The sequence below is a fragment of the Phalacrocorax aristotelis genome, chromosome 22 (genome assembly GCF_949628215.1).
Source record: "Phalacrocorax aristotelis chromosome 22, bGulAri2.1, whole genome shotgun sequence".
Taxonomy (NCBI): domain Eukaryota; kingdom Metazoa; phylum Chordata; class Aves; order Suliformes; family Phalacrocoracidae; genus Phalacrocorax; species Phalacrocorax aristotelis.
In genome coordinates, this window is record NC_134297.1 from 7,689,232 (window position 1) to 7,702,521 (window position 13,290).

The window sequence follows — 13,290 nt, forward strand, 5'->3', positions numbered from 1 at the left end:
ACTCAGTGTGGCAACGGGGCACGGCGTCGAGTCCGTGGGGGCCGTGCAAAGAGTTTGCAGGGGTTGGTTACGGGAGAGGTGCGCTTTGTAGTCTCCTCTTTGCGAAGGTCAGAGGCAAGGAAAGTCCGTGTTGTGCTCAAAACTTATCCCGCTTGGCTGTAAGTGTCATCTCAACAGCTTTCTGGTGTTTTATGGTGGGGGGAGTTTTATCTTTTTGTCAACCAGTTAACTAGTCAGCTCTTCCACCTTTTTTTTTTTTGGCCAGGTATTAAGATGGCTGGTGTTATTTCAGTGTCCCGGATATGTCATTACGTACATCCCTAACAGCTCCCTTCCATGGCTGTAAGGGGGCACGTGGCTTTATATGGTCAAGCTCTGCCAGGCTTTTATGAAACCAGAGCAGAAGGTGAGGTCAGAAATCGGACCAGAAATGGGATTTCTCAAGCTCCCAAAGAAAGGTGTTTGGCCGCGCAACTCTCTGAGCGTGTCATAATATCAAACTGCCTTGGAAGCAATGTGTCTTAATTTTTGGCCTGTCTCTGCCCTCAGCGTGTTACTGGACTTACAGTTCAGAGATACTCAAGCTACAGCTCCCGTGATGCATTTTAAATACGTGATTTGCACTTGGCTTTTTACAAGAGCTGTGTTTCTCCCCGGCTTGCTCTTCCTGCAACTTTCCCTCCAGCACCAGCAAGACCAGCTGAATCTTGGAGCACGCAACAGTTCCATAAAGCACCTCTCCTGTGGCTCTGTTTCCGTATGTTTCTTCTTCTTCTTTTTTAAAAGAACTTAGACTATTTTTGTAAAACTTCACACCTTGAAAAACCAAAAATTGCTGAGCAAGGAAATAATTGTCAGCGGTGAAGCAATGCTTGCACCTCTCCTGCAGCAATTAGCAAACCTAAACGCAGGCTTGGCTGTCTTTCCAATTAAACTCTGGCAAGCTGGAATACATGATGTGATAATGAAGCAGAGAGTTTTGGAGCTACTCTGCTTGCTATTTTGAGGATATGGGAGCTTTAGGCTGTCTGGTTGAAACTAAGCCATTGAAAGTAATGGGCTGGACAATCTCACCCCATTACTTTTAATGGGATTGAGAGAGCGCGCGCCCGGGAACAACACGCTGACACTGGGGGAAGCAGGGGAGCTGTTTTCACAGCCATTCAAGTTATGGCCAACACTGGGAAAATGCCCCCTTGGCAGCAGAAGCCAAGCTGCTTGCAGTAAGTTATAGGGTTTGGCAGCAGACACAAGCAGTAGTAGCAGGGAAGGTGCATAAAGGCATATATTGGCATTGGCTGTGAGCTGGGGCTTGATCTGGTCAAGGCAAGCCACGAGGAGGGGAACTGCAGCGTGAGATCCCCGCTGCTTGCGCCCGCTTTGGGATGCGTAAGGGCACGAGCAGGGTGCGAAGTCGCTCCCTTACACCCATCTTCCCTGGTTTTACCTTCCTACCTCTTGCCTGCGAGAGTTGTATCCGTAGGGGTGGAGGAAGCATTTAATGTGGTGTGAACTACTGGCCGTTATTGCTGATGAGCGCCGCTAGCAAAGTGTTTGCGGCATGAAGATCCAGCCAGCAGGACTGGTTTGCATAAGCTGGGAGTTTTCAGGTCAGTCGGGAACTGGTAATGCTCTAAAAGGGGCATGGAGATGGTCATGAGACAAAGGAAATATCGTGGGCTTGAGGATTTAGGCTGAATGCTGCAACCTGCAACTGGTGCTGTGGATGCTCGGTGTCTTCTCTGGACCCAGGCAAGTTGTCTGGTGCCTTTGGAGCAGGATGCCTGCACGGCCTGATAAAATCTGGGTGATGGATTTGTTTTTCGTGGTGGAACCAAATCTACTGCCACCAGGACACTGAAGGAATGTGGTCTGGACAGGGCAGCAATCAGCCTCCCACAGCGTGAAATTTGCCCATTCACTTTCCTTTCTCCTACTGCTGAGCGTGGCCAAAGCCCTCCCTGCCAGCACGCTGTAAAGCTTCAATCAAAGCAGCCTTCCTGCAGAAAGGGACGGAAATGTAATGATTAGATAATCCCTTAGATTTTGTGGCTTTTCCCCCTTTCCTGTAATTGGCGCCTTGTTCGTTGGCGGAGGGTAGGGACCTGTTCTCCTGCTGCCCCTTCCATTTTAGCACCGCGCGCTCTTTGAGTGAGTTTTAACGGCGGGGAAAGAGCAGGCGCTGCAGCAAGTGTACCTCCACCTGAGATTCATCTCAGATTGCTGCTCCCTTGGCCAAGTGACTCATCCGCGACGGTCTGGTAGCACCACCGTAAGCGAGATTCCCCAAGATATTTGGGTGCCTCGGCTCCCGTTCGAATTTCTGGGAGGTTTAAAGAGGGAAATAGGGGTTCACCTGTGGATGGGGGTCTGACCCAAGGTGACTTGGTCTCCTCCAGCCCGGGTCTGGTGGGTGGCCCAAGGGGAGATGGCGTAGCATGGACTGATGCCGCGCAGCAGGTCTCCTACCCTCTTCTCACCTTGTGAAGGGGAAGGCGGCTTGAAGAGTTTTCTGAAATGGCTGAGGGTTGGCAGGGAGGGGAAAAATAAAACAGAAGCTGAAGATCAGAAATTTAAAAAAAGAAAAAAAAAAAAAGCCTCAGATGCACAAGAATTGCAGCCGTGCTGTGAAGTAACTGGCAAATACAATTTAATTATAAGATACACAGAAGTAATGGCATTTGCGAGGCTGGAGCATGATTTCCCAGTAATAGAAGGACCGCAGGGTTCCCTGCCTCTGACTGTCATGTCATCTTCAAATGAGAGTGCCAGTGTTCTTCAGTGCTTTCCCTGCCTTCAGAGGGAATTAAAGGGCCACAGCTACTCAGTCTTGGAGGAGCCAGGACAGTTGTCGCGGATGTCCAGCCTGTGAAGGGTCTGGAGGAGCTGGGCAATGGGCCTCGCAGGATTGGAGGCAGGAGGAGCTGATGGATCTGGGGCAGATGGGCTAGAAGGCAGTGACAGTGATTTCCTAGGTCAGACAGAGGATAGCTGTGCTTGGGTGTTTCCGAGAGTAGAAGTGGCTTGTGCTTTCCTGTACTGTCCTCCCTCTTTCTAGACTTGTAAAATGGGTGGCTTAACCCAAAGCACTTCCAAGGTGGGAGGCATGAGGAGCTGTTGTTGATCCAGAGCACTACAGTAGATGTGACCTTTACAGCGCTGTGGCTTTATTTTTATTATTTTTCTCTCCAGTGTGTCCACAGTCTGTCAGAGCAGAGTGAGGACTTCCAGGGCTTATTGCAAAGTGTTTCCATTGCCAAGCTCTCCTCCTAGTTGAGCAGAGGCATTACGGGGTAGTCTGGGTGGGGTGTGAGGCTGGTATGCCTCCTGCTTTATGCAGACCTCTAGACCTGCATGTAAATGCAGCTCCCTGTGTGCCAGGGGAGCACCAAATGTGTTGTTTGTTCCAGCACGAGATGTTCCCACCAGGCTTCAGGATAATGTCGTGCTGTGTGTGTGGATAATGTTGCTTTTGGATTGCGATGGGACATGCAGGGGTCCTACAGCAGGAGTGACAAACAGTGCAGCGGCTCTCAATGAAATGAGAAACCAGAGTGTTTGGTGATGAAAGCAGGTCTTCAGAGAAAACACTGCGTTCTTAAGGAATCAAAATATGTGGATCTTGTTTCTTTCTCCCTGTCAGTTTTATTCTGATCTTTTTCTTTCAGCATTTAGATCTTCTTAGAGACCTCTATGTGGGTGTTGGTCTCTGCTCCCAAGTTACTAGTGATAGGACGAGACAAAATGGCCTCAAGTTGTGTCAGGGGAGGTTTAGGTTGGATATTAGGGAAAACTTCTTCACTGTAAGAGTGGTCAGGCCCTGGCACAGGCTGCCCAGAGAGGTGGGGGAGTCGCCATCCCTGGGGGTGTTCAAAAAACACATAGACTTGGCACTTCAGGACATGGTTTAGGAGCCATGGGGGTGTTGGGTTGGGGGTTGGACTTGATGAACCCAGAGGTCTTTTCCAACCTTAATGGTTCTATGATTCTCTAAAAATCCCTCCTGTTGAAAGCCCTCCTGGCATGTAGGAGCACACCCTGATGTCAGTGTAATCACTGGAGATGGAGTAGGAAGGCTTGCCCCAGCCTGGAGTGGCCCAATCCATCTTCCAAATGCCGCTCCCCTTGCAATCACCCCATTTCACACAGACCCTGTGTGCTGCGATGTCTGGGGCTTTTCCAGTCTCTAGGACACGTCCTCATAAAGGCATTTTGATTCCCTGGGGAGCTTGTTTCATCAAGTGCAATGGAAGAGGTGCTGCGGAAAGGTGTGGTGGGTTTCATACGTGTCCTCCACCCTTTCCCCTCTGGTGGGACAGTGTTCTTTTTCTGCTATATGGAGTTGAATATGGAGCTCCTGGTTTTGGGAGGGGTAGAAGTGAAAGATGGCTGGACAGGGAGGAACAAGTCATGCCTCGTTGGTGCTGTCGCAGACCTTGTCAGGCAGCTCCCCAGGTGTCTGCAGGTTCGGGGCTGCGCTGCCAAGCAGAGTGTGGGGGCAGGTGACAGACAGCCCAGGGCCGTCCGAGCCCTCGGCTTGTGAGAGGAAACGGCTGGGGGAGGCAAAGCAGACAGACGGGGCGAGGGACAAGGTTCAAGCTGTTAGCCTCCCCTGCCCTCACTGCTTGTGCCCCAGGGATGCGAGGAGCTCCATAGGGTACGCGTAGGCTGTGTCAGCGTGTGCAATGCAACCACTGGCGTGTGACCAGCACAGATGTGCCCTTCGCCTGGCTGGCCTCTGGCCCCTCGGAGTCGGTGAACGTGGTCTCAGCAGTGCGTGTCTCCTCCTCTTGGGGGAACGATGGGGATGGTGACGTGCCATGAGTTCGGGGGCCAACTTGGGGAAGTGTCAAGGAGACACTGGGGGATGCCTGGGGAGGTACTTGCATGTTGCTTAAATTTCTCTGAAAGCCTTGTTCCCGACCTTCCTGCAGCGGGCTGCTGCCTTGAAACATGTATTTTGTGGCTTGGATGGAGTGGCAGGTACAATGGGCTGCAGTCAAAAGAAGATTAAATCCCCAGGAAGCCCTTGAAGTGCAGGTCAAATCCACCAGTGAGGTGAATTGGCTGTAGCCCCACCGAACAATACAGATGTCTTCCCAGGGAGGGTCCGAGCTCCAGGGCTGTAGCAAGCCGAGGAGCTTCAGAGGGTCTGAGCCAAGTGAGATGAAAGCAGCAACAGGGTAGCAGCTCTTGCAAAATACTGTAGGAATCATGTACGTTGGGGAGAAAGGCTTGAGCTATGTCTACATGCTGTGAGATTGTAAAATGAAACATTGACCCCGCAGGGGTGGAGAGGGCCTGGAGGCCTTGCTGTGGACGGTTGGCTGAGCATCTCTCCTTGGTGGGGCCTTCAGAGGTAGGGTGTGGAGGGAGCAAGCGGTAACCTGAAGTTGCAGGTGACCATTTCTTGCCAATGCTGCCTGAGGATTTGTGACTGTGGGCAGCCCCGCCAGCCTTTTCCAATGCCTGTGAGTGCTTTTAGCGAGATTGCATAGAAGTGTCTGGCTGTGTTGGTTATCTGACCAGCAGAGCTCTCGTTAGTGCAAACAGGAGTTGATCTGTTATTATTAGCGGTGAAGAAAACAGACTCTGTTTCTACATCACCTTTTCTTTTTCTTTTGAATAAAACAAACACTGTGTGAAAGCTATGCCTTCTACAACAGGACATACAGGAAAAATACCTTTGCCCACACGCAGAGGTGTAGTTAAACTGTGGAACTTGCTGCTACAAGACCTTAGCGAAGGAAGGCATTTTAGATTATTTGATTAGTGTGAATGTGTACCTGTGCGTACAAAGGTACGAAAGCTGTTTATGCAAGAAGGTTCAAGCACTGAAGGATGCCTTACTCTGAGGTAAATTGGTTTTTTTGCTGCAGCAGCTCCTTCAGGTTTCTTCACTTTGGGGGAAGGAAAAAAATAAACACCCCACAATCCTAAGAATGGCTGGATTTGAAGTTTGTGGCAATTCTTCTTCACTTGCTGGATGCTCCCTAAATAGGATATGTTTGTAAGAGGTTCAGAAAAGGAGTGCCAGCCACGGAGGGGTGGGGAATACAGACAGGTTTGGCATTAGGGACCAAACTCTGTGTTGCCACTAGAGGAAAAAAAGCTCTTCAAAACACTTCAGTGCTGAGTTACAACTCAGAGGGGCCTTTTTTCCCTTCATTAGCCAGGGAACACAGGGAAATAATTCTCTTTGCTCAGCAGCATGAATCCCTCTTTGTCCTTTCCCCTTCTGCCAGTGGTGCTTCCTGCTAAGAAGCAACTTTTAATTGTCTGGTACCGGGGCAGAGCTCATTCTTGGGGAGAGCTACTTACTGCGTGGTTTCTCTAGTCTTCCCCTTGAAGCTTTTGGTGCTGATGTCTTTCAAGGCAACTTGGATAGCTGGATGCCGGTGTACTCTGATATTTCCAGGCATGTGCCTGTCTAAAGCTGTTTGTCCCAGAGAACCTCCTCCTGGGTTGTGAATGGCTCTGTTTTGTCACTGAACTGAAACCGACTCACTGAAAACAGACACACCGAAGCTTTCCTGTCATTTTCCATTATGGTTTTTAATCCAAAAGAATGGGTTTATGGTTTTAAGGGCCCTCCAGACCTTCATCCCTCCGCACCAGGAATTCCCTTTAGGGAAAACAGCACTGAGGCTGGTTTGGTTTGGTGATGCTGCTGTCTGAGCTGCAGATACACACCTCTCCAGCATCTTTTAAGATAAATTTAGGTCATACCAGAGGTACTTTGCAAGGTTTACATTTTGGGGCATTCTCTTTTGCCATGCAAGGTTGAACTGTCCTCCACAAGGTGATCTTCACCCCTGTGCAGTGGCAAGAGTCACGGCAGTGTTGGGTTGATGGTTAGACTCAATGATCCTAGAGGTCTTTTCCAACCTTGATGATTCTGTGATTCTAAGAGTGGAGGCTTTGCCACTCCAAAGGCTTCGACCAGAACTGGCTCTGTAACAGGGGCCTGGTTTCAGCAAGCTCTGCAGTATGAGCCTTCCCTCTTTAATACAGACAGGACTTGCAGGTCTGTGGGCCGTCAGAGAATAGCCCTTCTGTGCAGTTGCGTTTTACGTCTCGGAGCAGTGAGCTGGCAAGCACCTCTGCTCCATCTGTTTTCCTTCATTGATGGATTCTTTAAAGTCAGATTGTGGTCCCACAGGGACGAACTCAACTAATCCTCTGCTTTTAAGATTTTATTTGTGCAATAAATGGATGACAAGGTGGTTTGCAAGTACATAACACAATAAATGGGTTTATAAATGCAACTTTTCTGCAGAGCACTATAGAATAAAATACAATATCACTACAGCATTTAACACTGATCTCTGCTTCATTCATATTTCAAACAGTAATGTGCCCATTTTCTCATCTGGGAAGCCTCTTAGTTTTTTTTATACATTTTTATAAATTAACCAGGCACAGATTTAATAATAACTTGCATTTGTATAGCTTTTTTTTCATCTCTGAGGATCTTGGATCGCTCTGCAGGCTTAACGGCGTAATATAGAAATTACGTGCCGAAGGATCCATATGCTCTCCACCAAAATGCGGCAGTAGTTTGGATTGCTCAGCAACGCTCGTGGCTGCGAGCAGCGTCGAGGGAGGAAGCTTGTAGCCAGCACTCATGGCAGAAGGTGAACTTGGAGGAGAAGGATGCAGCTTGCTTTATGGGTGCTCGGAGCAAAGTCCTCTGAAGAAGAGGTCACAGGGATGTTGTGGAAATCAGCGTGAGATCAGGTTGCTTACTGCGCATGGAAACTAGGATGCTGAAAAACAAATGAAATGGTCCTTCACACCCTTTGTACTTTCAGGATGTGTCGTCACTAGATCTGGAGAAGCCAGGAACATGGAAGGGCTTGGGAGACCGGTCTCTTCGGTTTGTTGTGTGTTTCTTTGGCAAGATATCAAACAGCAGACAACTCTATCCATCAGGGTGGGAAACTTTTGAGCAGGAGCATAAAGTTTCTCAACCAAAGTATTTTTAAGGGATCCAAAACTCTTGGTTTTGGTGGTATAGGATCACCCTTGCTGGCTAACTTAGGAACAGAGAGGAAGGTATCGAGCTTCTTTCCTGGGAGACTTTCATGCTCTTTCACAAGCTCCCACCCAAGCTCTTTGCTTCTGAGATCCCCAGGTGGGCTGGGGCTTTTCCAACCCTGTATCTTTCCCAGTCGCTGTGTTTTGGTGTTGTTGATGCTAGGATGTTTGTGATGGAGGTTGCCCCATCCTGAAAAGTTGTTCAGAATGAAGCTCATGCATATAACATGTGGTTTGGAAAAATATTTAGAGAGAACAAAGTGCCGTCTCTGTTGAAGGAAAAAGTGAGGAAATAGAAACATGGTATTTATGTTAATCCAAAGTTTTTAAAATTTAATTTAAGAGACCAGCTGTTTCTGCTTCTCTTATAAGAACTTAATTGGTATATAATAGCATAGTTAATTAAATACAAATCAATAGTTTAAAACAGCTAATTGATATTTAATATGTATGGGAAAATATAACTTAGTTGTAATATAATTAACTCAGTATTAAATAAGCAATGGAATTGCAATTATGCCTTTACAACAATTATAAAGTTTATCATTCTTTAATAAACTTGCAATTAGACAGGATGAGCTGAAAAATTATTAAACAGGTATTATTGAGCTATTAAACATTTATTACCATTCCTGGTGGAATACAGCTACACAATAGCACACATGATGTGATTGTGTTAATAAACCTTTATTACTGCTTTGCAGCTTTAGCCTTTACTGTACCGGTTGATCAGCAACTTGGTCCCTTCCCTGAGTTGTGGGTGGAGGAATTGTCTTGAAATTGAGTAAAGAAATCCCAAACGATGGGAGAAATGGGGACAAAGGATGCCATAGTTTGGGCCAGCGAGGAGAAATCAAGCTTTCAAAGCAAACTTGCCCAGCCTGTGCATAAAACATCCCTTTCTAAAAGACGCTGAACCCTTGTTTTAGTTGGCTTTTGCTTCGTTGTCACTGCCTGCCCCAAATGCTGGCAACGTGTGGTTTGAACTCGCCTGTGCTTTGTCTAAGGGGTTGTTCTGCAGGTATTGAGGTGAATTAATGCAGGTACTTTTGAGGGAGTTGGAAACTCGGTTCTGCCACATATTTTCCAAACAAGATACTTAAGCTCACACTTCTTCAAAGCGCCTGGGATGATGAACTTCAACCATAACTAGTTCTGCTGGGAAAAATCTACTGCCATTGCAAGGAAATGGAGGGGGATTCATTTTGGGGGGGGAGACGACATGTGGGTTAAAATATTCTCTTTTCTATGGTATCTCAGCAGCCCCCCTAAAGCCCAAACATTTAAAATGCTGGGTATCTGCTTAACTATTTTAGCTTTAGGTAGCCACTAAAAGCCATGAAGTGGTGAGACATCCTTAGGCATCAGAGTCATCTTGAAGTATTTTACCTTTTAAAGGCACTCTCAAGTATTTAAAGGTGCCCTTAGCTATAAAGATTTTTGCATGTTCTCACAAATTTATGGTATGAATTATTATAATGTGGTGCTCTTGTATAGCTCCTTTCATCATGGGATATCAAAGTGTTTTATAAGCATTAATTATAGCACCCCTCAGGGAGGCAAATGGAAGACAGACACCCATACCGATGTGTGCTGATCCAGGCTCCAGACGGGTAATAACCCGGATTTCATCTGGATCCAGCCCACATGGCTCAGCCCTGACAATCCCTCGCTCCCTCTAAGGGAAAGTCGTGAGTGGGACCTCTTGGGTAGCACAGCCGTTGCCTTGGGTTGTAGCCCCTCGTCACAGCGTCTCAAGCACGACCTTATTCTTGTGTCTCACCCCCCGTGACTGGAAGATGAGAGCTGGACATCTGAGTGGTGGGATACTCATCCCCCAAGCAGACTGCAGCTATTGCTGCCTCCATCGCTGCTTTGGTTCAGGATGCTCTTGATGATGTTTGTGGTTGTGGTCTGTGGAAAGCGTGGCAGCCCCTGTCATGCCACGTCTGTGTGTCCAGGAACACCCAGCCAGCATCCACAAGCAGGTCCACGTGTCGGGATGTACGACACACGTCTGGATTAGTAAGAGAAGAACGCTGGCTTGCTCAGCTCTGCTGTGGGCTGCGCTGCCTTGTACGACGCTAACCTAATTGTGTTGTTTTAATTACGCTTTGATACCCTGGTGTTTGTCAAAGGCTCGGTAGCAATCGATGCAGTTCTGTTTTCCTATCAATAAAGGTAGACATGCCTCTTCCCTCCTTTGCAGGCTCTGTGTAAACAGCATGAGGCTGTCGTCAGGCTCGCAGCCCTCTGGCCACACGCATGTGGGATGTCTGTTTTCACAGGCATCACGCAACCCTTTGTGGAAACCCCACTCAAAGTTCAGCAAAGTCTTATCGATTATAGTTATTGGATGGGGGCAACCATCCTTCATCTAAAACCGGCAGACCCTAGCAGTGGTTGGGAGTAACAGAGGCGTCTAATGCTCTGTAAGCCGACCCTTTTCTTAGTGCATTTGTAGTTGTTGCATAGGCTGTGCAGGGAGAGGAGGTCATGCTGCCTCTGTACTGTGGAACGAGAGGGCTGGCTTCCACCTTCGCATCCAAGAGGGGAGATGATTGCCTTTTACCTCTTCCTGTTAATTAGGGCTCTGATTCAAGAAAAGACTGAGGATGCAGGTAGTTGATTCATCTGCCCTGATTTGTCTAATCTTCAGACATTTAAGTCTGAGTTGTTGCCACCTTTTATGGCCAGTGAGACTGTTACAAGCACCCCCAAAATAATCCTGAGTAGGCGAAGTGAGTCACTTTCTAAAAATGCCTCTTTCTCTTTGGGGCAACACGGATTTAGGGGAGCAATTCAATTTGCTTACTCTGAGTGTCTCAGGAGACTTCCTTTTCTCTGAGGATCGACTTCGGTGGGATTACACGTGTGATTTATTTTAGATGCTGATGTCCTTCCTGCTGGGAGCCTCAGGACCAGGATCTGAGGTCCTTAGCCTCTTGCCAGGTGGAGCCTTGTTTAACATTAGGGAAAGTGCTTTAACTCATCTTGCTTCTACCCCGAGTGTCCTGGGGTCAAAAGAAATATCTTTTTCCTGGGTTTAGGCTCTGATTCTGCCTCATACTGTGTGCAAGAAGAGGATGCTAACCCTTCTGCTGGAATCCCTTGGCAGCTGGCAGTATGAGGGAGGAATACTGCATATCTGGGTATATATCCATACAAATCTGGGTGTCTTCCCTGCACATCACATCACCCTGTGAGCGACTTTCCTCTTCCTCTGGACACCATCCAGACCTGCAGTTCAAACCCAAGTTTGCATCATGGCGCTAAAAGCCAAGGCTGCCAGGCAGCGCTCACTCTTCTCTAAAGCTGTCGCTGCGCTCTCAACCCTCCTGCTTCGCTGCCTTCCCCTCTTTGCATGCGGCACAACTTTGTGACACTCCTGAGCGCTCCTTCCTCGGCAGAGGGGGGCTCTAAAGAGACCACAGCCACATTAAGTAAACATCAAAGGGGCTTTGATCAGCAGGGCTCTGTAGAGCACAGAAGCCCCCGAGGAGCTCTTCAGGTCCACAGGCAGGCAGCATCGGGGACATGGTACCTTAATTTTCTCCACTGCGACACAAGAGAATTTGTTTGAAGAACTAGCGCTTTTTGCTGCTGTGAGATGCACATGGGGAGAGCATGCATGCACGCAGCCTACTTCTGGAAAAAAATGCGTTCAGATCTCCCTCTGTTTGTTACCGATAGTCAGAAAGCCCCATTAAGAAATCAAGGCATCAAAGGCACGCGCCTCCTCAGACTGGCACTTTGCTGCTTGTAGGGTCACTTGCTTGCTTCTAAGGAGCAAGATGCCTCGAGCCAGACTTATCTTCCCTTCGGAGGACCATTTCCCATTTTACTTTGCTGTCTGCTGAGGGAAAAAGGGATTAAGGAGTCCATATTGTTACAACGTGCTGCTGTAGATGGAGATGCAGCGTGTTCCCTCCACTTAGCGTGGAGGAGCACTTAAGAAATGGGCAGGGGAGGGGCTGGTGACCCTCCCCTCTCTAGATACCCGTGGCTAAGTGGAGCAGGTCAGCAGCAGTTGGTTTGGGAACCCCAGCGACTTTCAGGTTGACCAAAAACTTCAGTTATGTGCTTGCCTCACTGGCGCTTTACCTGAATGGTGTAACCGGCAGGATTTGCTCCCTGCAGCATCCCCATGTGCTTGCTCTTGTCCCCAGTCCAGTCTTCTAACATCACTCTCTCTTCTCTTGCAGAACTGGGGCTCCCAGGAAGAGGATGCTGCCTAGTACTGGGGTTCATGTACAAGGAGAAGTACCGCAGGATGACTGAAGGTGAGCAGTTCTCTCACCTTCCATTCTTCCTTCCTCTTTAGCAATCTCGTTGCAAGGGTTGCAGATGTCCTTATGCAAGGAACATGCTACGTTCTTGTTCACACCGAGGAGAAAATCCTGCTTCCCCTTCGATCTCTGAAGCATCTTAGTGGGCACAGATGCAGGAAGCCCCCTGCGTGAAGCCGCAAGTGAAGAGCGGGAGCATCTTAGTTCCATACATCCAAAATCCACTGTCTGTTTCGCATGGAAGGGACTTTTCACATGAGAAGCTCTTCCAGCAATTGCTGCATCTAGTCTTTTTAGCCTTGTTGGGAGGTAGCGCCTCACCGTGACGCCTCCAGAGGACCAGTTTTCAGTGCCTTTGCACCCCTCAGAGGAGCTGTTCCGTTGTTTGCCAAACCCCTGCGCTCTGGCAGAGATCTCACTAAAATTTCCCTATTTATATTCTAGTCATCCCCCAAGCACTTCATGAGCATTGATTAATCCATAGAAATATCATAAATAATTACAAAGCATAATAACTAAACAAAAACTATTTACGCTCGGAAGAATTGGCATCCTTGGTTCTGGTAGCTTCTTTGCTTGGCTTCTTATTCGGGAGCAAACCCTGGTGTGGCACCATCTCTGATTTAATGGTGGATCAGAGAAGGATTAAAGGTCCCAGAGCCCTGCAGGGCAGGAGGGTCTTGAGGGTGTGTCAAGGAGAGCCTGGCTGCTGACAGGTTACTCTGGAGACTGCAAAGTTGATCCATACAATGATTTAATCCTTTTGGGGGGGTTTGATTGGAGATGATTTGGACAAAGGATGTGATCGCTTGCCCTGCTGCGCCTCCTTTAGCTTGCATGGGGTGGTGTCATGCCAGCAGTTTAGCCACCGGGGTGTCTACCCTGGCAGGAAACCTTGGCTTCATGAGAGTAAAAGGTGCGTTAGCTTTCATGGGGTAAAACTCTGGTGGAGGCAAGTTTA

The 13,290-nt window shown here is 48.2% G+C and overlaps 1 protein-coding gene across 2 annotated transcripts in view; it reads left to right on the plus strand.

Annotated features, from left to right (window-relative positions):
* Positions 1 to 13,290, plus strand: part of KIRREL3 (kirre like nephrin family adhesion molecule 3) — a 347,570-nt gene that overhangs the window by 209,239 nt on the left and 125,041 nt on the right. For both annotated transcript variants that reach the window (XM_075116531.1, XM_075116532.1), the window contains exon 2: positions 12,246 to 12,323. In XM_075116531.1, the coding sequence (XP_074972632.1) occupies positions 12,246 to 12,323 (78 nt within the window). The remainder of the gene's footprint in view (positions 1 to 12,245; positions 12,324 to 13,290) is intronic.